General features: G+C 42.0%; 1 protein-coding gene across 5 annotated transcripts in view; it reads right to left on the minus strand.

Annotated features, from left to right (window-relative positions):
• Positions 1-26,922, minus strand: part of LOC135206287 (uncharacterized) — a 110,798-nt gene that overhangs the window by 4,871 nt on the left and 79,005 nt on the right. For all 5 annotated transcript variants that reach the window (XR_010312726.1, XM_064237707.1, XM_064237706.1 and 2 more), the window contains one exon: positions 1-643. This exon is cut by the window's left edge and continues 1,876 nt beyond it. Coding sequence is in view for 4 of the 5 variants with exons in the window: in XM_064237707.1 (XP_064093777.1) it covers positions 1-546 (546 nt within the window). In the remaining variant the exon portion in view is untranslated. The remainder of the gene's footprint in view (positions 644-26,922) is intronic.

Below are 26,922 nucleotides of genomic sequence, written 5' to 3' on the forward strand. Positions count from 1 at the left end.
ATCATATTTTTCGCGGATCTTTTCTAGAAGCTCTGGAACGGCACCTTGGATCTCTGCTTTAAGCTGATCAATGTCAGAACCATGAGGTGGAAAGAGAGCCCTAGTTTTCTCAAGAGTTTCCACGAGTATTGCTTGAAAGTCTCTTACTTTACTTGCCAAATCTGATTCTGACAAATAAGGCTCTTCATGGCTAACAAAGTTCCTCGCATCTTTGATTTTTGTTAATAATACCCTGAGTTCGTCACCAGGGTTATTCACCCCTTTTTCCCAAAGAGCTTGGCAGATTTTGTTCATCACTGTGATGTCCAGTTCTTCCGGAAGTTTATCTGTAAGATTTTGTATTTCCTGGACATTGAAAGGACTTTTCTTTCGTTGTAGTGGAACTTGGTTGTCGATGAGAATCTCTCGGATGCTTTTGTGTTGTCCGTGGAGAAAGTGGAAAGTGTATATGAAATGAACCACCTTCTTTCCATACTTCCTCACAAACAAATTCAGTCTTATATTTCTCAAATCATTTGGAGAAAAAACTAATCCTGAGGAAGCCATATGTTCCAAATATCAATACTGGGAGGCTAAAAGACAGAGAGTGTCTATGCTTGTGTGTCTATATTTTCTCTTGCAAAAGACTTCAAGAAGAGATAACCTGATAAGAAGAAAAGATAGAGAGCAGTTAAGAGCAGGAAGCACAATGAAAGAAACATCAGTAATAATGATAACAAGAGAAACTGTTAATATCAGCTTTAACTTCACTATTCATGACGAGATCAATAAGAACCAGAGAGAATTTGAGGAAATGGAAGAAGGGAATAGATTGATGGAGGAGACTGGAGAAACAGAAGGAAGGGACACAAGGGAGCTTTGAAGATAGAAAGATATTTGATCCCTATCTCCCTATGACTCTTTCTGTTACTCATTTACATTCTCTCTCTCTCTCTCTCTCTCTCTCTCTCTCTCTCTCTCTCTCTCTCTCTCTCTGACTTGTTCTGTCCCTCATTTACGCTCTCTCTCTCTCTCTCTCTCTCTCTCTCTCTCTCTCTCTCTCTCTCTCTCTCTCTCTCTCTCTCTCGTTTATATACTAAATATACCTCTTTTAGATTAATGTCATACCTCAGTAGAATGAAAGCCACTACCCTATTACCACCAACAAATACCTGTAGTAATACCCAGACTCATGGAAATACCTACCCCTTAATATCCATGTGCACTCTCTGAAAAGGTCTACTTGGCATCGTATATGACCCTAATTCGCAAGAAAGCACCCTCGCAGGTTTGCAATCATTGCACACTATACACTTTTTCATAAAACCTTCCACGTCTGCCCACACATTCTTCCAAATATATTTATTACGTATGTAATTATACGTCTTTTCCACCCCCAGATGTGGATTACGAAATTTGCGATGTACTATATCTCAGACCACTGGAATTAGGACTTTCAGAATTACGATCTGTATCGTATTGCCTTTACTTTCACTCGTCCTTAAATTATGTTTAATTTTCATAACCAACAGACTGCCTTGTAATTCCAAACCTGAAAAAGGTAATTTATAAACTTTCCTGACTAATTGAACTTTAAGGAACGCTTTCATCCACATCTTTCCTTTGCTCTATGAGGCTGATATCCCACTGTATAGAATCCTTCCGTCTCATAGAAACTTCTACTAGGGGCATCTGCTACCACGTTATGCCTTCCCTCTATGTATTTGAGCTTTGCATCAAAATTTAATTGTTATAGACCATCGAGCTCTTATTAAAGAGATCTAATAATGGCTTGTGGTCTGTAAGAACTTCAACTTTATTCCCCATTAGCAACATATTGAAAGGAACCAAGCTTGATACAACTGCATAGGCCTCCTTATTTATGGCAGCCACTGACCTCTCATTGCTTCCCTTTTTCTTAAATTCCTGATATAATAACCTATTGGATGGAGTTTTCCTTCAAATTTTTGCATAAGGCAAGCACCTATACCCTCCTGACTAGCATCAGTCACTAGTGTGAAAGATTCACGAAATCCGGAAATTTCAGAACTAGGGGATTCATTAATGCATCCTTAACTTTCTGAAAAGCTACCTGTTGCAGTTCTCTCCAATAAAATTGAATATCCTCTCGTCACACATCTGTTAAAGGAGTTGCTATGATATAAACCCTTTCACATACCTCTTAAAGAACCCTGCTGTTCCTAAGAATGACCTAATTTGCTTCTTTGTCTCAGGGACAGGAAAATATGCAATTGCTTTGACTTTTTCGTCATTTACTCTTACTCCCTCTTTAGATAGAATATGACCAAAATGGGCAATTTGCTTCTCCAAAAAGTCACACTTTGCTAACTTAATTTTCAACTCTGCTAACCCAACTCTCCTGAGAACTTCCTTAAGCACTTCCATGTGATGCTCAATCGAATCTGTTGCAATCAATATATCATCCATGTACACAAAGACATTTGTGACTAGTAGCCCATGCAAAACTGTGCTCACCAACCTTGTAAAAGTCATAGGACTACCTAATAGACCACACGGCATCCGCGTAAACTTGAAATGCCCCTTGGCAATGAGAATGCGGTTAATTCTCTGCTCTCTTCACTAAGAAGAACCTGCAAAAATCCCTGCGTAAGGTCTATTGAAAAATATATTCTACATCCCGCAATTTCTACAAAACAAAGTCTGGTATGCAAGGAATTGTTTTCTCATTCCACCTGCCATCCTTCTTAGGCACCGCCAACAAGGGAAAGTTGTATGAGGACACATGGGTCTATTAATTTCTTCCTCTTCCCATTTACTAATCTCTTTCTCTACCTGTTTTCAGATTTTGTAGGGTTTACGGTACGTGGGAATAAAGATGGGATTGGTCCCTTCTTCTAGATTCACCTTATGTTCTAACGCTTTAGTCAGCCCTAACTTTTCCATTGTAAAGCCACAATATCCCCAAATTCAGCCAAAACTTCGCTTACCACTTCTATATGCTCCTTGTATTCTGCATTAGCTAAGAGTCCCTAAAGACTTTCATCCTTATTTGCATTTCTGCCTCTGAAAACTCAGTTTTAACCCTCTACAATAGCCACTGAACCACTATCCTCACTCCAATCCCGGAGGTCTACCACATAATTATTCTTCTGATACTTATTAACTGTATCATTACAATTCAGCAATTCCACCCATTTAACCCCTGTATTTGATACCTTGTTCACTGATACAGTGCTAATGACATCTTTTAATTTTTCACTACCCTTAATCATACACACCTCTTTAGACATTTTCACTTCCCTCAGTCTGACTTTCACCATGGTCAATGTACCTGGGTTTAAAATAACATCCTCTGATAAAACACCTTTATACTTGTGGTTATTATAAGTACCCTCATGTTCCACATCCACATAAATATCACCCTTATTTATATAAGTATCCTCCATTCCATCCACCATAATTCCAGTGTTAGAATCAGTATCACCACTGTTATCATTATCTCTGATTTTGCCCATACCACCATTATTAATGCCGCCAATATTATCCCCAGTATCCCCAATATCACCATGATAACCACCATTACTATTGCCACCAATATTACCACCAGTATCCCCATTATAACCGCTATTATCACAACTGTGATCACTAATATCCCCATGAAAACCACTGTGATCAGCAAAATCCTCATTAACACCGCCGTGATAACTAATATCACCGTTAACGCCACCAGGATAACTAATATGCGCGGTATAATCACCAATATCACCGCCAACATTGGCGGTGATATTGGTGATCATATCACCAATATGATCACTAATATCACTACTAGTATCCCCCATATTAACCTCAGTATCCTTATTTATCTCAGTTCCATGTACACTCACGTATGGAATAAAAACACTCAGTATCCCAATCATTATGCCACTAACACCTGTATGGACTGATATCCTGTGTCTCCTACATGCAGGATGGCCAAGAAAAAGTCTGTTGCCCAACACAACCCCTTTTATCATCAAAAATGGTTTTGTCAACACTATCACCCAGAGTGAACCGCACTCTTATAATACTTAAGGTATTTAACCTATGGGCTTGCACATCACACACCGCCTCTGTTGAGGGTTTAAAAGGGTATTGGGAGAGCACGAACTGATATAAATTATCGTCCATCAAATTTACCTAGGCTCCCATATCAATAAAAATTGGGATCTTCATATTTCCCACTATTCCATGTACAATTGGCCTGGGCTCTGGGGCGTCTACCATGAGACCACAATGGCACAAACAAGTCATCTGTACCCTTTTTGTTGATCAGCTTTCCTAAAACTTCGCTGATCTCTTTGCCCCTTTGAGTAACCTATTTGGGAAGTTCTCATATTGAAACTCCCAGATTTCTTTGGTGTGGGTCTTGCATCACTACGCTTCTGAGAAGGACAAGACTGCCAAAAGTAATCTGCACTTTTGTATATTCCACAATATTTGACTTTATATATTTCCTTTGTGTGCCCTGGTTTATTGCAATTGAAACAATGCAACTGTTGTCCTGAATCCAAAGATCCTATTTTATATTCCAGTTTTGCACACAAACGGGGAGAAGGAAAATTTAAATCTCTTTGTGTTACAATTCTTGGACTGGTCCCATTAAATACTGTAATATCCACTGTGGGACATTTAGACATGTGTTTCTGAACTTGGGAATAAATCAGTTCCTCATCTGATGTAGGTTCAATCTTTTCATCAAAGCTATCTACAATGGCATCTTGTAGAAGCTGGGGAAAATGCAACAATTTTTTAAATTAAAAAGGGAAATATGACCATATACCCATGTGGAATTTTCCAATTTCTGTATCCATTCTCCCGCTGAGTCAAAAAGCTGAGAGCAGTACTCAACAATGGTCTTCTGATTTTTTCTAATCTTGTAGAAATCTCGTAGGTCTCTCATCATATCCCCGTGTTCCTGCAAAATTTGTGACTTTATGCAGCAAAATATGATCACCATTACCTGCTTCTGTCATTTTATCCTTCTTAGAGAAACTTATTATTCAGGATTCGATCCAACCTTAACAGCATCAATAATGTTTATCCAGTTTCCCCCACCAACACCAAAAAAAAAAAAAATAATGTATCTTGTAGACCTTTGATGGTGGTTGGGGTCGGGAACTTCTCAACGGCAGGAACCTTTTCAGAAAGGGCTGGATGCCCTCAGGTTTTATGAGGTTCCCCTAGAATTCTACCCTATTGGTTCATGGCAAGGGAACATTTTTGTATCAGATAACGAGGCCATTTTGTTGCAGGCATTGGAGGGCTTGCTCTGTGGGGCTGCATTGATAGGCATCGTGGACAGATCGGTGGCATCAATGAGGTGCCTGTTGGCGATATCCATGAGCAGTTGGTGGTACACAATGAAATCCACCCTGAGATGTATTAAGACGTCCCCAACCAAACACCGCCAGTATTACTTTCTGCTGCTGAGGATAAGGGCAAGATGTTTCTGACTGAAGGTAAGGATGGGAGAGCCATTTGCAGCCGTAAGTCAGACATCGGATGGTTGTGGGTGTTTGGTTGGTTGACTGGATACAGGCAGAAGGGAATTCCAAGCCCCTGTGTGGACCAAAAAGCAAATACATGTGGTGGAATCAAGGATAAAAAAGACAGAGGGGCAGGCAAAGCACATAGGATTGAATGTATCAGGAATAGGGTTAGATTTAGATACATTTCTATGGCCCCTAAATGAGGGATGCACACCTGCTATGGTTACCGCAAGGGGCGGTACCTATTTCTCCCATTTTATGGCCATGGGATTCCTGGGAGGCAGTTCTCAGCGGCAGTGGCTAATGTTCTGTGATATCAGCAAAGCTCAAACAGAGGTGATTGCTGCTGTATTTGGTCGGCATCCTTGGGTTTCTGAAAGCAGGATGGGCAGCAAAGGTTTGTCCTGGAAGTTTGTGAGGGTCTGATGGCCCTGGCGTCCTCTGTGGCATCAGTAAGGTTATCTGTCACTGAGGGTTTGGGGATTCCTTGATGGATGGCAAAGGTGTGGGTGTGATGGCAGTTTGCAGCAGCGTGGGAGTCCATCAGATTGTCTGCTAGGGTGGCAAGGGTATTGTCAGCTGTGTCTTCAATGTCAGTGAGTGCTGACCTTACTTATACCAGAAGGCACTGCAGCTGCAGTGCCTTGAGGATTTCCGTTGATTTGGGAGAACCATCTATTGCAGGAGGAAGATGGGCAAGGGCTCTCATCTCAAGAAGGGTGGCAGATGGGCATTGATCACCTAAGGTTGCTGTGCTGCATTGAAGATCTGTTGTGTACAAATAGCTGGGTATGGTGGGAATCTGTCAAATAGGACCCCCTTCAGGTTTTTGTACTGGACGATGTCGGTAACTTTAGTGTCCAACCACTTTGTTAGCTGGGGGAAGAGGTGGTCTGGCAGCTTGGCAAGAACATAATGTTCCTAGGTCGACAATGACTGTATGCCCTTGATTCAGAGTGTGACTTTGGCTTGATGGCACCAAGTGTAGGCGTTAGTCGGTGTGAAGATCAAAAGCTTGACTTGGGTGATGGTATTGGCTGGACTGGCAGAAGTGGAGGGTGATTTTAGTTGCCAGAGGTCTCGGACATCTTTGCTGGGTGTTGGTGTGGTGGGGTCACCTCGTTAGCAGGAGTTGACTATGACAAGAGGTATAATCTTGAAATGATACTTATTAATGAACTTACACAGTGACTAAAGGACTAATAATGAACAATCAATTGATATTAAACTGTGTATCTCCTATATAGATGAAAATCAGGTTGCTCTCTGTTGGCACCACTCAATGTGTAACTATGTCATTGTTGTGAGAATCACAGAATTTGGCGGCATATTGATGGAAGCAGACGATGTCCTGTCGCTTGCAGCGTGATAAACTCGTGCCTTTAGAGTGTTGGTACACATTTTATTGTTAAGCGATATCGTTTTTAATTTTCACAATTCTTATTTCTAACTTATGTTCTTAGCACCCATTCGATTTTTTCTACTTTCTTTCTTTCACTTCGTTGATATTGTATTTTTTCATTGTTTCACTGTCTTTTTACTTTGTCCCTCTTATTTTAACTTTTCCCACTTAACTTTTTAACCATTAGTCCGACAGAAAATGCATCGCCAACTGCTGACATGAGGAGGTTTCATGTAGAAAATCTCTTTAGCAAATGTTATATGAAGACCATGTGCCGGGTACCTTTTTCAGCACCAACAGGAAATTCAGAATGAAGCCTTGAAAAAACAAAAGAATTAAAGGAAGAAAAAAATGATATTTTTATATTAATATGACCTCATTATCACGTACCAGAACTGAAATTCCCACACCCATACCCATACCCATACCCATACCCATAGCTATACTATGGAGGAGTTATGGAATTCCATTTGACAATGTCTGTGTGTGTGTGTGTGTGTGTGTGTGTGTGTGAGAGAGAGAGAGAGAGAAAGGTTAATGATTGCATTGGCTGTTGGTGAGTTCTGGGTTGTCTGCTGGTGCTGTTGATTGTTAGAGTTCTGTGTTTTTGGTCAGTTTTTAGTCAGTCTTGGGTTAGAGCCTGTGACAGTCAGTAGTGTAGGGAGCAGTTGGTTGAAGGCATTGATAGTAAGCTGAATTGTGTGTTTTTGTTTGCGTTTAAGTTAGTGTTGTTTGCTTAGAGTTGTTGTGTCTGTGCTGTTGTCTTTGTTGTTGTTGTGATTTCTTGGTGTTGTTAGTGGGTGTGTGTGTGTTGCCTTTTTTGTGTTGTTTTTGTGTTAGTGATTGTTTGTGCAGTGGTCTTTTGTTGTGGTTGCATTCCTTGGTTGTTGTTTCTTTTGTTATTGTTGTGTTGTTGAGTTGTGGTTGCATTCCTTGTTTGTTTTTGTGTTGTTGAGTTGTGGGGTTGTGGTCCTTGGGTGCTGTGTTGTTGAGTTGTGGTCCTTGGTTGTTGTTGTTGTGTTGTTGGGTTGTGGGTTGTGGTTCTTGGTTTTTGGCTTGTGGTTGTTTATGTCTCAGCGACATCGACCCGCGGACAGCACAGCATAGCCTGGAGTATCTGGAGTGGTTGGTAAGTACATGAGTTTATTTTGTTTTTATTTTTGTATAGGTATAAGTCAATTGTCCTGTGTGTATGGTGTAGTGTAAAGAGGAAAGTGTGACTGAGGGTGGGTTTGGCAGCTGGAGTGTTTAGGTTTATATGGGGGGGATTTACATGCTTGACTTTTAAGCTTGTTATCCCACCACATTATTTTTTGGCGCCCGAACAGGGACTGTTGGTGGGGCAGCTGCAGGACGATTGGGGTATTGAGTTGTGTGATTAGTGGAGAAAGTGAGGATGGAAGAGTTGAAAGAGATAGAGAAGCTGAGGAAGGAGTTACTGTTGGCGAGGGAAGCTCAGGAAAGATTGGAAATGGAGAATGAGAGGTTGAGGGTAGAGTGTAAGGAGCTGAAGAGCGAGTTAGAGGAAATGAGAGGAATGCTAAAGAGTGCGAAAGTGGAAATGAAAGAAGAGGTGAAAGGAGCGGAAGAGAGAATGGTTGAGAAAATGGACGAAAAATTGAGGGTAATGCTGAATGCAATGCAAGAGATGATGCAGGAAATGATGAAAGGATTCATGGGAGAGGGAGCTGTAGGAGGTGGGCCTACTGGGTCTTGTGACGGGCCAGGAGTGGTAAAGAAAGTGAAAGAGCGAGTGGATGAGAGTACAAGTGACGAAGGTGATTTGGTTGTGATAGGTAAGGGAAAGAAGGGGAAGACACAGGATAAGGATAAACCTGAGGACAAGAATAAGAGGGGGGCTGAGGAAAAGAAGAAGACTAAGGGAAAGAGGTTGGTAAGGGTGAAGGACAGGATGTGACTAGGACTGAATACATTAGGGAAAGGGCTGAGAATGATTTAGATAGCGGTGAGTGGAAACAGGTGGGTAGAAACAAGAAGGGTAAGAAGAGTGTAGCCAAGAGTATGGACATGAGTATGGAAGTTGATTTGCTCTATTCGGAAGAGGGAAAGAAGGGTCAGAATGGAAGTAGCGAAAGTGAGAGTGAGAGTGAGCAGGAAGTACAAAAGGCGGTGTATATGAGAGAGGTACCCCGATGTGCACAATACGAGGAATATGGTAGTAGGGACATTAGGGACTTTTTTTTAAGGAATATGAGAGGTATTGTGAGGCAAAGTATGGGGATAACAAGAGAGTCTGGGCAAGAGAGAGTTAGGTAGCTTTTTGACAGGATTTTTGTTGAGTATGTATGGGGTAATGATGAGTGTAGGGAATGTGCCATATGAGAGTGTGAAAGCCAGGATTGTAGAACAGGAAAAGAGGATAAAGAGTAGCGCTAGATATAGGAGAAAGCAAGATTTTGAAGAGGCAAGAATGAATGTTGGTGAGTTGTTGTCGATGTATGTGTGCAGGTTGGAAACATTAGCTAGGAAAAAGTTTGGGGACGAAGGGATAAATGAGTGTAAGGAGTTAGTGCAAAAGTTGTTGCCGACTGTACCAGAGAGTATATATTAGTTTATAAATCTGTAAACGTAAGGAGAAAATGCAATGGACGAATGAAAGGTTGACATGGAATGACATTTTAGAATTAGTAGAAGATTACGAGTTAGATAGGTGTATGAAAGAGAGTAGGAGTGTTAGTGTTAGGACTGAAGTAGCTGAGGTCATACCAGAGTTTAAAAGCAATAGGGAGGCAGTTTCGGAAGGGCCGAGGCGAATGGCAGAGCGAGTGGTAGCTAGGAGCATTAGGGCAAGTAACGTGAGTGTAGTTATCCCTAAAAGAGATAGGAGTGCGAGCGTTGGAAGAGTAGGGTCAGTTAGTCGTGAGCGAGGAGATCAGTGTTATAGATGTGGTAAGCCAGGATACAGGAAGAGTGAATGTCGGTAGGCGTTAGGAGCGTGCTTCGGGTGTGGGCAAATGGGGCATTTAGTGAGTGAGTGTAAGAAAGACAGCGATATTAAATGTTATAGGTGTGGACAGACAGGGCACATAGCTAGTGGATGTCGGGGTACCCGTATGAACATAGTTTGTGGCAACTGCGGGAAGAGCAGGCATTATGTGTAAAGAACAGCGTGCGAAATGTGTTGAATGTGGAATGGAAAGTCACCTGGTGAGTGTGTGTAGGCAAAAGAGGATGAGTCAGGCTGGGAATTCAGGAAACTAGGTCAAAAGGGGATTCAGTTGGGTGGGTGCTCTGGTATGCGGGCAGTAAGAGTGATGCATGTGCGTAAAGGATTGTTACATGAAAAGGGCTTTGGGGATAGAGCTCATGAATGTATGAGTGTAAAAGTTAGATGCAAAGGGGTGTGTTTGGCTGCTTTGGTTGGTACTGGGTGCAGTCTCGATGTTCTTTTTAAGAATGGATGCGACAAGTTGCGGAGTGAGTGTGAAATTAGGGAGTGTAAAGGGGAGGTACAAGGAATAGGAAATTTCGGTATGGCTGTGGTGGGAGTGATGCGCGAAAATGTAGAAATTGGAGGGGTAGTGGTGGATGAAAGTGACTTTTATGTGATCGAGGGAGTGAGTGTTAATTATGATATGTTGTTGGGTACGGGTTCTTCAGGAAGTGTGGGATAGTGGTCCGTCCAAGCGCGAATATGGTTGAGTTGCATATGAAGGGGAACGTACATGGAGAGTTGTACTTAGGTAGGAATGGGGAGGTAACCAGTAAAATATGGAAGGGGGTGCCGTTAATTGCGAAAGAGAGTGTAAAGGTGCCGCAAGAATTCGGAGAAGTTGTTAGTGTGAAAGTTACGTGGCTGGATAGTCTTGGGATTGTTAAAGGTAACAAGTGTGCATATGTGGTTGAGGGTGTGGATGCGAACAAGTTGGTAAGAGCAAGCATGCATGTATATGATGGGAATTTAGATATGGAGAATCCACAAGTTTTTGTAGCCTCATTGCCAAGTGTTAGGAAAAAGCGAGTGCGGGGTATACGTGAAGGTGATTGTGTGGGGTTGCTATACACATTGGTGAGTACAGATGACGAAAGATATGTTGAAGTGATGACAGGTAGCGTGACAGGAGGTGATGATTGGGAGTATGATGAGTTGAGAGGAAGAGTTAAGGTCGATGTGAATGTTAGGGACAACGAGAGGAGGCGGTTGATGCAGATGTTGTGGGATTGGCGGGGTGTGTTGAGTTGTGGTGACAAGGATTTTTGGGGGTCTAAGCTTCCTGAATTCAAGATAGTTTTGGAAGATGATACCCCGTATATCAGTGTCCTCGCCACTTTTCCCCGCCTATTACCCAAGAGATTGAGGAGCAGTGTGAGGAGCTTGAGAGAGTGGGAGTGATAGAGAGGAGTGAGAGTGCCTGGAATAGCCCCATAGTCCCTGTAAGTAAGCCGGATGGAAGTCTGCGAATGTGTGTAGATTATAGGAGGGTGAATGAAGTGACTGCGAAGGAGCAATTTCCTATGAATGTGGTGTCTGATTGTGTGTACAAGATGCATGAGATGAGAGTGTTTACCAAATTAGACCTGGTAAGAGCTATTACCAGATGCCTCTTGAGGAGGGGAGCAGGCCTGTTACTGCTTTTTCAAGTGGTAGTTGCTACTACCAGTTTAAACGGTTGAGTTTTGGGTTGGCTAACGCGCCTGCTGCATTTCAATGGGCAATGAATGGGGTTTTGGTTGGTTTTGATAGAAGTAAGGTGACTGTGTTTATAGATGATATTTTGATTGCAAGTAAAACTGTTGAGGAGAATATGGAGCTGCTTGAGAAGGTGTTAGAGTGGTTGGAAGAGGTTGGAGTGAAAGTGAAGCTGGAGAAGTGTTTGTGGTTGGCTGGGGAAGTGGAATTTCTTGATCATAAGGTGAGTGCTAGTGGCGTAAGGAAGAGTGAAAAGTTTGTGGAAAAGGTAAGGGGGTTTCCACGTCCCCGGACCGTGCACAAGTTAAAGGGGTTTTTGGGGTTGATTGAGTTTGGGAGGAAGTTTGTTAGCAATTGTCCGGGAATAGGGAAGCTGTTGACTGAATGGACAGAGAAGAAAAATTGTACTAAGCTAAGGAGAGATGAGCGAATGGTGGGAGCATTTGAGAGATTGGAAGAGGAGACTGCTAGAGATGTCACCTTGGCTTTTCCAGACTATAGGATGCGAGTGAGCTTGAGCTGTATAGTGATGTGAGCGAGGTTAGTATGGGAGGGTTTTTAGCACAGATGCAAGAGGTGAATAGGGAGGAACATTTGAGAGTAATTGCATATGTAAGTAAAGCTTTTAATAAAGTGGAGTGGAAGTATTCGGTGGTTGAGAAGGAGCTTGCAGCAATAAGGTTTTGTGAGAAAGTGTTGAAAGTGTTTTTGTATGGGGTAAAATTTATCATCCGGACAGACCATCAGCCATTAGTGTATATGATCAAGAAGGAGAGTGTGAATGCTAGGATCGGGAGGAAAATTGAAGATTTGAGTGAGTTTGATTTTAGGTTAGAATATGTGCCGGGGAGTAAAAATGTGATTGCTGATGCCGTGTCTAGGATGCACGGTAGGGGCAACGATGTCGTGAAGAGTGACTGGGGTCCGAATGTGGTGCCTGAGGGTTTGGTTGTGAGAGAGAGAGGTTTGAAGGGGGTGACAGAGTGTGTGAATGTTTGTTTTTGTCATTGAAAGACTTGGAGGGGAGAGGTCTGGTTGAAGAGGTACCCAGTAGTGTGAGTGAGTTGCGAGTGAGGTTGATGAGTGAAGTGCAGAAGGGAGTGGCATATGCAGAGGAACCAGATGGGGAAGAGGAAATGTTGCGTACATTGCTGTTAGCAGTAGCTGAGTTGTTTGGAATAAAAGTGTTTTTGTATTTTGGATGGGACAAACTGGTCGAATATCGAGGGAGGATAAGTACAGGTAGTGAGCATGGGGTTTTGAGGATTCAGTGCAGGGAAAATGGTTGTAATTGGTTGGTTAGGAAAGGGGACTATGAAGGGGTTTTGAATCAGGAGTACGGAAGTAGGAAGGTAGCTGAGGATGAATGTGGTGACGATGACTGTGATGTGGATGACCAGGTGGACATGGCAGTGAATGTGTGTGTGCATGGGACACGAGGGAAAATGGTGGCGATGGTCAGAATAAATTATGGTGAATACTGTGGTTTGGTTGATACGGGGGCACAAGCTTCCTTGGTGAGTGGGTCAGTGGTAAGTGAACTGGAGAGATGTGATTGGGAAGTGAAAAGGCGGTGTACAAGTGTGAGGATACATGGGTTGGGACAAGGAAGTGTTTTAGTGTGGGAAAAGGTGCAGTTAAAGGTTAGATTAGGAGATTTGGAAGTTGTACATAACTTTATAATCATAGGAGAAAATGATATGCCAGCTTGCTTTTTGATAGGAATGGATTTTTTGAGGATGCATGATGTAAGTGTAGGTATAGGAAATGGGATTCTTAGTAAGGGGGTTAGCACAATAGCTAGGATTCAGGATGGTAGTCCATTTGCAGCAAACTTTGTGGGGGTAATTGATATTGCTAGAAGTGAGAATGATTTGTTGAGTGAGGAGGAGATTGAGGAAATGCAAGGTAAGTGCTGAGAGATAAGTATGTTGTGGCAGTGTGTTTTGGGGGGAGTACATGTGGAAGATTGGCCGCATGAGTTGAGTGCATATAAGAGGGTTGCTAAACGTTTTGTGGTTTGTAAAAATATAGTGTACTTTTTGCATCAGGAAGGGGTGTATGACAGGGAAGTGTATGTGCCTGTGTTTTCTGTTGAGTCAGCAGTGCGAATGTGTTTGTTGGTGCATGGTCGGTTTGGGCATATGGGGAAAAATAAGTTGTGGGAGTGCATGCGAGAGAGATTGTATGCGCCTGGGTTGAATAAGATTTGTGTGGATGTGGCTCTTACGCGTGAAGACTGTCAGAGGGGATAGTATCAGAGTGTGCATGCGAGTCCACCTGTGTTGCGATTGCAGATGAAAGAGCCGTTTGAAATGCTTGTGACTGATTGTGTTTCGTTGCCAAAGACTGTGAGGGGGCGTGTGGGAATGATTATGATGGTGGATCACATGAGTAAATTTGCCTATGCGGTTTCCATCAAAGATAAGAGGAGTGAAACTGTTGCGCAGATGGTGGGGCAAGTGATGTTGCCTATGTGTGTGTGTAAGCTGGCGAAAATGTTGATTGATAATGGGCCTGAGTTTGTGGGGTGAGAATTTGAAGAAATGTCGAAGGAATGGGGTATTGTCCATGTGTATTCTACTCCGTATATGCCCAGTGCAAATGGCTTAGCGGAAAGGCGACCATGATTGGGATATGTATGTAGGATGTGCAGTGTGTAGGATTGTTAAGCCACGGTTGGGTCTGTCGGAGAGTGATCGAGACTTGTGGAAGAAAGTGAGTGGAAGGTTTGAAAGTTTTAGGATTGGAGATAAGGTGTTGAAAGAGGTGGTTGAGATGGGGAGAATGAATGTGAATAAGGTAAGGGAGAAATTTGAAAGGCCTTTTGAGATTTTGGAAGTAGGACCGAGTGGATTGAGTTATGTGTTGAAGAAATTGCGAGTAGATGGGGGTGTGGATGAGATTAGGGCACACCATAACCAGCTCCATAAGTGGAGGGAAGTACCCCAGTATGTTCGGGAGAATGCGATGAGTGAGTGGTTGAGGGTGAAAAAATGGGAGCCGAGCATCAGTGAACAAATGGGTCTGGGAGACCGGCAGTTGGTGTTGGTTGAGTATGGAAGAAAGCGGAAGAAGGTAAGGAAAGGGAATGAAAAGGAGAAATGTGAACTGCATGATAGAGGGGTTAGTGTTAGGGTAAAAATGGTGGATAAGGCATGTGATACAGATGACTTTGAGGGGAGGAATGATACATATAGCGTGTGTGGGTTTGAATTGTCAGGGTTTAGTGAAGTTTCACCAGGAAGGGAATCAGGTGGTAGGGATTTAGTCTACAGTATGAATGAGTCTCTTCAAGAGTTTGGCAGGAGTGTAAATGAGATAAGTGATTTGGTGGCAGAGTTACAAGAGATATTCGGACAAGAGTTGGAAGGGGTAGATGAGATAGTGAATGGGATTTGGGAGGATGGTAGTGAGGGAGATAGTAATGGTAGTCTGACTGGAAGTGGTCTGTGAGAAGTTGGTGGTGGTGTAACTGAGTGTGTGTATGAGGGCCCTCAAACAAGATCCAGGGAACCTGCGTCTGAGCATCCGTGGGTGTTGCAGAGTACTATTTAGTGTGGGTGTTGTGAGTATGAGGAGACGTTGTCAAATGTAAAGGGGGAGGAAATATGGAGGAGTTATGGAATTTCATTTGACACCATCTGTGTGTGTGAGAGAGAGAGAGAGAGAGAGAGAGAGAGAGAGAGAGAGAGAGAGAGAGAGAGAGGATAATTGCTGTATGGATGGTTAACGGTTGGATTGGCTGTTGGTGAGTTCTGGGTTGTCTGCTGGTGCTGTTGATTGTTAGAGTTCTGTGTTTTGGTCAGTTTTTAGTCAGTCTTGGGTTAGAGCCTGTGACAGTCAGTAGTGTCGGGAGCAGTTGGTTGAAGGCATTGGTAGTCAGCTGAATTGTGTGTTTTTGTTTGCTGTTAAGTTAGTGTTGTTTGCTTAGAGTTGTTGTGCCTGTGCTGTTGTCTTTGTTGTTGTTGTGATTTCTTGGTGTTGTTAGTGGGTGTGTGTGTTGCCTTTTTTTGTGTTGTTTTTGTGTTAGTGATTGTTTGTGCAGTGGTCGTTTGTTGTGGTTGCATTCCTTGGTTGTTGTTTCTTTTGCCATTGTTGTGTTCCTTGTTGGTTTGTTGTTTTGTTGAGTTGTGGCTGTGTTCCTTGTTTGTTGTCGTGTTGTTGAGTTGTGGGGTTGTGGTCCTTGGGTGTTGTGTTGTTGAGTTGTGGTCCTTGGTTGTTGTTGTTGTGTTGTTGGGTTGTGAGTTGTGGTTCTTGGTTTTTGGCTTGTGGTTGTTTTTGTCTCAGCGACATCGACCAGCGGACAGCACAGCATAGCCCGGAGTATCTGGGGTGGTTGGTAAGTACATGTGTTTTTTGTTTTTTGTTTTTGTGTAGGTATAAGTCAATTGTCCTGCGTGTATGGTGTAGTGTAAAGAGGAAAGTGTGACTGAGGGTGGGTTTGGCAGCTTGAGTGATTAGGTTTATGTGGGGGGGATTTACCCGCTTGTTTTTTAAGCTTGTTATCCCGCCACAATAACACACCTATATACTTATATCTGAACCATATCCATATTCATACCCTTTCTACACATGTCCCTCTGTTAATTTTTTATTTTTTTTAACATCCTTGAAGTACCTAATCAAAGCTTTTTCCCTACTTTGAAACTTCGTATTTCAGCTAGTTCTTAACCATACACGTTCCCTATAGATTTTTAAGTACAAAGAGTAATGCTACAACTATATCATTTTCAGTCTCTTATATTACAATGATTTTCCAATTTGAAATAATTATTCTTTGCCAACATTCCATCAAAATCCTTCCTCCATCCACAAACACTTCGTATACCCTTGTAAGTTATTAGAGCTCACTTTCCAAACATTACCTTAACATCACACGTCTAGTCATATCTTAGTATACTCGTACTTGCAGTGTTCATCCTCTTCTTATATCCCCAACAGTCAATTTACATGCATTATCTAACTTACACTAACCCTTCTACACTTACATTACCCACATTATGTTACATCTGCTTATTTACACAATCTACTCTGTTATCCATTTGCTCATCATGATTTCTGTATATTTAATTCCCTTTATAATAACTTTTTGTCTCTCCGAGGTTGTTATTCGCAGTCACTCTTTTGCTTCTTTCATTTCTCGCCTTCTAGAAAGTGTATCTCAATCCCTTCTTGACTATACTCTCCATCTGCCCAAAAACCTCTACATGATCCCTTCTATCATGAAATTATATCTCACATAATGTATTTTTCTTTGCTAAAACTAAAAAAACATGTACGTTAGCCTACAAAACACATAGTTTTTCTCATAAAACATATACATTTGCCTTCAAAACATATTTTGCCTACAAGTCACATACACTTACCTAAGAAAAAATATACATTTGCCTTCAAAACATACTTCTGCTTACAAAACATATGTCGTGTTGACGCGATTACCAGACACCTCCCTTCAAGCTCCTGCCTTCGTCTACCTGTATACATCCAATAGAACAAGCACCGACCGTCTTTCCCTTGTGTTTCCAAACATCACATTCTATTAGTGTTCGTAATTAGTCACCCCTGACCTTTAGAGAGAAGAACTTGGTCAACACAGAGTTGAGCCTCATGATGCACATAAGATCACATTTTTTTTTGTTTATTACTCTATATCACCGGTTCGACACTCACAAGAGTAATTAATCAACACAGAGACAAATCCACAGAAAAATAATTAACCCCCTTTGTATGGTCAATGGACATTGAGTGTAGCTACATTAGATATTTCATGACCGGCGACCACGCTGAGAAGCAAAAAAAAAATTAATAAATAAATTAAATATATGAACAAATAAAAATCAGCTGACAGAACAAAATATTCTAGGAATCAGAAAAGCTTTTAATAAAAGTTCTTTTGTGGGTCAGGGTCAGAGATGGGGAAGGGGGAAGGGGATGGAAAGGAGAGGGAAGGTTGAAGGATGGGAGGGGAAAGAGGGTGAAGGAAAAGGGGGAAGGGGTCAAAGGGAAGGTAGCAGGTCTCATAACTGCTTTGTCAGGTATTCTTAGAAGATGAGGGGCGATCATTTAACTATATCAATTTGATATGTCTGTATGTAGTTGTGTGTGTGCGTGTTTGCATGTATGTAAGTATGGGGGAAAAGAGGAAGGGTCAGGTCACAACAGGTTGGGACACGTTGGGGCAGGGTGGGCCAGATTAGGTTTGAGGGGGTCGGGTAGGGTGTGTAGGTAAGTTGACTTTAAGTTACGACTGAGGCAGAATGGGTTAGGTTGGGTTGGAGGGGGGAGGAGTTAGGGCCAACCAAATCTAAAAATCAGCTGAAATGGCAGTTTTCCTCTACTGAGATATGACATTAGGTTTAATTAAAAAATTTACATTATATAAATGAGAGAAAGAGAGAGAGAGATGGCGCTAATTTTACAAAAAAAGTGTACTTGTTATAAATATAAGAGAGAGAGAGAGAGAGAGAGAGTAATGACATTAATTTAAAAAAAATTTAATTTATTATATAAATGAGAGAGAGAGAGAGGTAGACAGAGAGACAGAGTGAGAGAGAGAGCGTAAATGAGGAAATGGCCTTTTGACAGCACAGGCTCTTGCTTGCAAATATTTCCTTCTTTCATCTATACAGAATAAAACATTAATTATCCATATTCTTCAAAAAAAAGTTCTTTCTAATTCTTACTTGTCAGTCAGACAATGAAATGATAATAATAATATATGAAAGTAGGAGTCCCTCTCTAAAACATGTTTTGTTAAAGAGGATGGCATCCTATTTGACAAAACATGCTTGATTGATGGTCTTCTACCTTCATATACTACTCTATGGCTACATGACCCATCTGCACAGGAAGACCTGGGCACTAGGAGCTTCAGGAGGACCCTGCTTCAACGCCAACTTTCAGTGAAGGAACGAGTAGGAGCCCATCTGAGTGTCCAGGGAGGTGATGCTAATTATGGAATAGCCAATAGAAATGACGATTCTACCCAGGAACAGGCACACCACGGCACCATCGTGGAATGCCTGCACCGCTTGGAAAAGAAGGATGCCAAAAAGAGAATGAGGACAATAACGAAGAAGCTGGTCACCCTCAATGGAGGAAAACTATGGCTCCCATAGAAGAGAGAAGAATACATTACTCTGACCGACTATGTACCTACTGCCAAACAAGACAGAATTCTACGTATGGGACCCAATTGCCATTACTCTACCATGCCTAAGGCCCATGGAAAACACTTTGAATCACGTACCTGCTGAACACAATACAAAAGCATGAAGATCAAGGCACCATATGTACTACGGATGCCCTCGAGCCCCTCCTCTTGGTCGAGACCCTCACAGAACACAGTGATTGCAAGGGTGATGTGATTGATAGGCGCCTGAGGGAAGCAGCCAAAGAACTCCGAGCTAGAGGATGTCACTGCCTGTCAGGATGATAAAACCACAGCATTTGCACTTATTCGCACTGAAGAATACCACCACAAGTTGGATGAGATACTGGCAGAAAGCAGCAAATTTCAGAGGATCACTAAGAACATAGTAGATGATATTAAATGTGAGGCTAATAGGATCATCGAGACTGTCAATCCAGCTTCCAACGCCCTTCATGTACTGCCAGTCGTAGGGGACTACGACCCCGGGTACATATATGGGAATGTTAAAACCCATAAACCAGGGAACCCGTTACACCCCATTATTAGCCAGATTCCCGGCCCTACATATCAGCTTGCGAAGAAATTGAATACTATTTTGACTCCTTACATTCCAGATGACCACATTTTGAAGTCCTCTGCCGAGTTTATAGAAGCCCTGAAAACGACAACCCCCGGAGGAATTGTTGCATCGATGGACATGGAGTCCCTCTTCACGAACTTCCCCGTAGATGAAACAATCCAGATTATTCTGGATCATGTGTATAGAGACGACTCCATGCCCCCATTAACCCTTTGAACCCTTTGGGCTAAATGTACTAGCCCACCTACTTTTTACCGACTCACTCTCTCGTAGTAGCCATCTTGCTTGGTGAGACGTACCCGCGTGAAGTCAGATTAATCAACAGATATCACAAGTTTAACATACGACTAGAATTTGAGAAATATCTAGAAGTGTTCGTGAACTATCGGTGATAAGATTAGTGTGAAAATAGTAGGATAAAGCGTCTTCTAAGTTAGTTTAACAAGTGTAATACTGAAATCAGAACAAGATGGCAGTAAGTTCCAACTGCGGGAAAAGGTGGCGTAATTTAGCTTGCTTGGCAGATTCGCAATACGATGAGGTAGCAGGAAGGGAACTGGCATTTCTCATCTATGAAATCAGCAACAGTCCTAACCAAAAAGATACAAAAGCATTCATAGATATATTAGAAGGATATAATCCTTCAAACTGGAACAAATCTAATGAAAACATCTTGAAAATAATTGAAGAAGTTCCAAATAAAATCCAAGTGGTCAAGAGACTCATAAAGAAAATATACATAAACCAACATATTCCGACAAAGAAAATGAATAAGGTGAATCTTGTGAATATCCTAATTGATGCATTAGGAAAAAGAATGCCAAAAGCATGCAAACTGTGTAAGGTTTGGTATAGCATAGTCAATCCACAAAACCTAATCAGAAAATGTGCTGCATGCAACATTCCGACCCATCCACAGTGTGCTGAGGTAATGCAAGATTTGAGAAAAGATACAAGAATTTTTTGTTCAACATGTCTATCATGGATAGACAATGTTATTAAATCAAGATTGAATGTACAAATAGTTGAGGATGAAGAAGAAGAGGAAGAGGAAGAAGAAGAAGAAAAAGAAGAAGAGGAAAACGGAAGAGAAGTAAACAAAAATGAAATGACAGAAAAAAATAAGGAAAACAAAGAACAAGATAAAAGTATGGATGCAGAGATACTCATTGATACTACATATGAGGCAATAAAGCAGCATACCTACGAAGAAATAAATTACGATATGACAACAGAAAAGCAAATCCCGAAGAGGCTCTACCCAGATCTACACAATGACGGGAAAGAGGAAAAAAATAGACAAGAAAGACAAAATCTGCAACCTTTTGAAAAGAGGGAATTGCAGATTTGGAGAAAGATGTTACTACAAACATCCTAAGGTATGTCAAAACTATGAAATATATGGTAAATGTGCATACTTAGATGGCTATGGGGATGATTGCAGAGATCTGCATCCAAAAATATGTAAAAACCTAAAAGAAGGAAAAGGATGTAAGTTCGACAAAAAATGCAAATATATGCACCCTGTAGCCATGAATCATAATCAAATAAATAACCAACCAAGTAATAAAATCCAAAATAAGAAAGAAACAAATAAAGAGAGAAATCAAGAATATCAGGTAAAAGAGAAAAGCAAACCACCAATGAGATATGCAGAGGTGTCAGCAAAAAATTTCAAAGCATCAGCTCCGAAATTCTACTCAAGAGATAATAACTGTATTTATTATGCAAGAGGATATTGCAGAAAGAAACGGAGAAGAAAATGCAGATTCAGAACACAAAATGAATAATTATGATGAAGGAAGATCAAATATTATGGAAAAGTTGGATTTTTTAATGTCAGAATTTCTGGAAATGAAAAAAGAACAACATACCAGAACAGGAAAGAGACATGGGAAAATCCTTATTACTACCAATATTAAATGAAGGAGAAGAAACACGCAAACCATCATAGTGATGAATGCGCAGGGTTTAGTTACGAGTAACTCAAAAAGAAAAATAGAGTACGTAGAAGAACTAACCAAATGAAAAGAAAATAGATATAATGAATATAAGTGAAACCTGGTATTCCCAAGAGACTGGGAATGATGATCAAATAAAAGGGTTCCAAACTTATAGATCAGATAGAAAAAATAGGAATCAAGGGGAACCGCAATATATGGGAAAGACAAAAAACAAGGAAAAATATATGAGAAATATAGTAACTCAGAATGTGAACTAATAGCGGTAGAATTTGAATCTGAAAAATTGATGAACATAGTAATATATAGACCTCCTAATACTAAAGAGTTTGACTTAATAATTGAAAAATTGGATGATATATGTAGAAATCACAAGGACTGGACTATTCTCCTATCTGGTGACTTCAACTTTCCTTTCGTAGAATGGAAAGAACGAATAGGAGACTGTGGTTGTACTTATACATATAAAAAAGAGAGTAATAGTAGTGCAGAAGATAAGAGGCAATTTGAAAAGCTATTAGATATGCTACTAGAATACAACATTCAACAAATAAATCACCTGCCAACAAGAAAGGAAAATACTTTAGACCTAGTATTTGTGAACGAGATGAATTATGTTAAAGAAATAATAGTTTATAATGCGAGTATTTCAGATCATAATGTCATAGAATTAACAGTTCATTCCAAAGCAAGTGAAAATAGAGATAAGCAAGAAATGAAAAAGTGGGAAGGATATGGAAAAATACAACTTCTACAGTAAAAATATAAAATGGTCAGAAATTAATGAAGAATTAAACAAAGATTGGGATAATAATCGTAAGTGATGACATAAGGGTAAATACGGAGATATTATATAAAATATTGGAGAAAATAGTGGATAAATATATACCGAAGAAGAAAAGTAAACATCATTCATGCATACCAAGAGACAGAAGGATCTTGTTCCAGAAAATCAGAAAGTGGAAAAAAGGTCTTGCAAAAGAAAAAAATGCATGGAAAGTTATAGAACTAAAAAGTAAGATAGAAAATGCAGAACAAAAGATTATACAATCAAAAGAAAATGAAAAACGGGACTTGGAAGAAAAAACCCTATTAAATATCAAGCAAAACCCAAAACTATTATACTCATATGCGAAGAAGATGAATAAAAGAAGAATAGAAATAGGCCCTCTGAGAATTGAAGGGAGATTAACGAATGAAAAAAAGGAAATTGCAAACATACTGGCAGAACGATATAAGAGAGAATTCACCCCTAGAATAGATAATGAAGATAATGATATAGAAGTAAGGGACGAAAATAGTGAATATTTAGCTGACATAGAAATTAATGAAGCTGATATTGTGCAGGCAATTAATGAAATTAAAAATGGAGCTGCTGCAGGGCCGGATGAGTCCCTGCTATTTTGTTAAAGAAAGTAGTTCATTCTATCGCAAAGCCACTTGCAATATTATTAAGACAAAGTGTAGATACAGGCAAGATTTATGATGAGCACAAATTAGCATATATCACCCCTACTTTCAAAAGTGGATCAAGACTAGAGGCAAGTAATTATAGGCCTGTGAGTCTAACATCACATATTATGAAAGTGTATGAAAGGGTAATGAAGAAAAATATTATGAAACATTTAATAAAAAATAATTTGTTTAATATAGGACAACACGGTTTCGTACCCGGAAAAAGTACACAAACCCAACTGTTAGTCCACCGTGAGAACATATTCAAAAATATGAAAAGCGGAAATGAAACAGATGTGGTTTATCTAGACTTTGCAAAAGCTTTTGACAAAGTAGACCATAATATATTAGCAAAGAAAATTAGAAAACACAATATCGTAGATAAAGTAGGAAGATGGTTAAAAGAATTTTTACACAACAGAAAACAGATAGTTATTGCAAACGATGAGAAATCGGATGAAACCAAGGTAATATCCGGTGTGCCACAAGGTACGGTGCTAGCTGCAATACTGTTTGTTATTATGATTGAAGACATAGACAGTAATGTTAAGGATTCGGTAGTGAGTAGTTTCGCTGATGACACAAGAATAAGTAGAGAAATTACTTGTGATGAAGATAGGAACGCTCTACAAAGAGACCTTAACAAAGTATATGATTGGGCAGAGGTAAATAGGATGGTATTTAACTCTGATAAATTTGAATCAATAAATTATGGAGACAGAGAAGGAAAGCTATATGCATATAGGGGACCTAATAATGAGACAATCACAAATAAGGAAGCAGTTAAAGACCTTGGTGTGATGATGAATAGGAACAAGTTATGCAATGATCAAATAGCCATTCTGTTGGCAAAATGTAAAGCAAAAATGGGAATGTTGTTACGGCACTTCAAAACAAGAAAAGCTGAACACATGATTATGCTTTATAAAACATATGTTCGTAGTCCACTTGAATATTGCAATATGATATGGTACCCACACTATCAAAAGGATATTGCACAAATAGAGAGTGTACAAAGGTCCTTTACAGCTAGAATAGAAGAAGTTAAGGACCTAGACTACTGGGAAAGACTACAATCCTTAAAATTATATAGTCTAGAAAGGAGAAGAGAACGCTACATGATAATTCAGGCATGGAAACAGATAGAAGGAATAACAGAAAATATCATGGAACTAAAAATATCAGAATGAGCAAGCAGAGGTAGATTAATAGTGCCCAAAACTATACCAGGAAAAATAAGGAAAGCACACAGAACATTAATCCACTACGCACCAGCATCGATAATGCAGCGTCTATTCAATGCGTTGCCAGCTCATCTGAGGAATATATCAGGAGTGAGCGTAGATGTGTTTAAGAATAAGCTCGACAAATATCTAAACTGCATCCCAGACCATCCAAGATTGGAAGATGCAAAATATACCGGAAGATGTACTAGCAACTCTCTGGTAAACATTAGAGGCGCCTCACACTGAGGGACCTGGGGCAACCCGAACGAAATGTAAGGTCTGTAAGGTAAGGGCTAGTTGTGTAAGGACAACATTTGGGCGTATGTTTGCCCTTCCATTGTAAAAATCTGTATATCCATATGTCCTCTCTTTAATTCAAGAAACTAAAATGTAGAGCATTTTACACCCTTTCTTTTGATGTATACATGTCAGGAATCCATTCCCTCTATGTAAAATTATTCATGGATTTTCGTCTGACAATGCAATGGAGAGTTCAGTGTATTCACTCGACTCCTCTGCGTCCACCTTGACCCCGTGATCAGTGAGATGATCCTTCACGCTCGAGTCCTCGACGCCCATGCCCAAACCCCGGATGACTGGACCGTCGGAGCGCCACCACGTCAAGCTGTCGCCCTTCTGCAGTGAGGATGTCGCAACATTGCTGCAACAGGCAGAAATACAGTTCCGGATTCATGGCATCACCAAGAACAGCACCAAGGCGGACCTCATCACTGGGACCCTCACAGCGGATGCCTTCAAATGCTTCACCCCATGGATGCACAGCCAGCGTGGGGAGCTGCCCATTGAAGGCCTGAAGAGGGAGCTCATCCAGGCCTTCTCCCTCCCAGTTCCCCAGCGAGCCTCCCAAATTTTCAACCTCATGGTCAGCCCCATGACCACCTCGGATCCCAGACTGGCTTGGCACAAGCTCCAGGACCTGGTCCTCCTGCCACAGTTGGACCACCAAGGACACAGGCAGGAGATGAGCATCCTTCACCAACTCTTCCTTCGCCAGCTTGCGCCTGAAGTCCGAAGCCAGATCCCTAATGCCGAGACCATGGAGATGGAAAGTCTGGTGCCTCGGGCTTTTGAGCTTTTTACTGCCATCCAAGCTGCAAAACCCTCCTTTCCTCTGTCAGCCAACAGCCTATTGCAGGAGGACATGGTTGGTGCAGCATACAAGCAATCGCCGAAGCCCCTCCCAGACGTCAAGTGGTGCCGCTTCCACTGCCAGTTCAGCAGCAAGGCACGGAAGTGCAAGCGCCCTTGCTTCTTCTGCCCTTCAAAAAACAATGAAGGCAGCATCCAAAACAATCCCCCATGGCAGCGGCAATTACGAAGTCCAAACCCAGGGGCTTCTATGTCCAGGACAGCATCTCTGGCCTCAAGATGCAGGTTGACACTGGTGCCATGAGGTTGGTATTCCCTTCATCTGCAGAGGATCGCAGCTGCGCCCCTGATGGCCCGACCGCCCTCGTAGCTGCAAACAGGATGCCCATCCACACCTATGGCACCAGGGCCCAGACCATCGCATTCCTGGGCTGGACCTACACCTGGCTCTTCGTGCTCAGCGATGTACGGACCCCTATCCTGAGGGTGGATTTCCTCGCACACCACGGTCTCTTGGTGGACGTGGCCCACCAGCCCCTTCTCGATACCGAGACCTGCCTCTCCCACCCACTCGTCAGAGGACCAAGGGCGCCCACCATCTGCTCCATCCTTCCCCACCACAGACACCTCTCTTCTCCAGGAGTTTCCAGAAGTCATCCACCCCGAGCTTCGCCAGGTGGCTGGGGCTGCACCCAAGCATGGTGTCTTCCACTATATTGAGACCAAGGGTTCCCTGACACACTCCAAGTTCTGCTGCCTCCTACCGAAGCTCCTCCAGGAAGCCAAGACCGCGTTCAAAGAAATGGAGAAGATAGGGATCTGTAAAATGGCAGCAATTCCGTGGGCATCCCCCTCCACATGGTGAAGAAGGCAGATGGTATATGGAGGCCATGCGGTGACTACTGGCGCTTGAACCTCATCACCGGGACCCTCCAAGGCGCCAAGGTCTTCTCCAAGATCGACTTATTAAAGTCATATTTTCAAGTCCCCATCCATCCCGATGTCGTTCCAAAGACGGTGATCATCATGCCCTTCAGATCCTTCATGTTCACCTTCTCCACCTTCAGCCTGTGGAACGCTGGGGCCACCTTTCAATGCCTCATGGACAGCATCCTCATTGACTTACCCTTTTGCGTCTGCTAAGTGGACGATATTCTTATCTTTTCCAGATTGCCGGAGGAGCACCTGAACCAAGTCTGGGCCGTCCTCAAGCGCCTATAGGAGGACGGACTTGCTGTCTGTTTTGACAAATGCACCTTCAGCGCCGAGAAGGTGGATTTCCTCGGCCACAAAATTACAGCAGCAGGAGTTTGTCCCATGGCATCAAAGGTGGCCGCAGTGGAGAAGTTCCCGACACTGATGACTGTCAAGGTCCTCCAAGAATTCATCAGGATGGTGAATTATTACTGAAGGTTCAGCCTGGACATTGCCCACACCATGTGCCCTTTGACCGAGATCCTGAAGGGCAAACCTAAGAAGCTGAAGACCAGCAGCTCGCCTCCGCCCTAACCAAGTCTTCCCTCAGCAGGGCCACCACCCAGGCTCACCAGGTCCCCGATGTGCCCCTGATGCTCACCAGTTATGCCAGCAACATCGCGTGTGGCACTGTCCTGGAACAGCTGGTCATTGGAGTCCCCACACTGCTAGCCTTCTTCAGCAAGAAGCTCAAACACGCCGAGACTCGCTACAGAACATTCGACCGCAAGCTCCTTGCTGTCTACCAGGCCATCTGCCACTTCAAATATCTCCTGGAGGGTATCCCCTTCACCATAAAGACGGACCACCAGCTGCTGGACCACGTCTTCGTCAAGGCGGGTGACGCCTGGTCCACAAGGCAGCAACGTCATCTCGTGGCCATCTCCGAGTTCAGGTGCTCCATTGAGTACGTCCCC

Source organism: Macrobrachium nipponense, chromosome 29 (assembly GCF_015104395.2).
Source record: "Macrobrachium nipponense isolate FS-2020 chromosome 29, ASM1510439v2, whole genome shotgun sequence".
NCBI lineage: Eukaryota > Metazoa > Arthropoda > Malacostraca > Decapoda > Palaemonidae > Macrobrachium > Macrobrachium nipponense.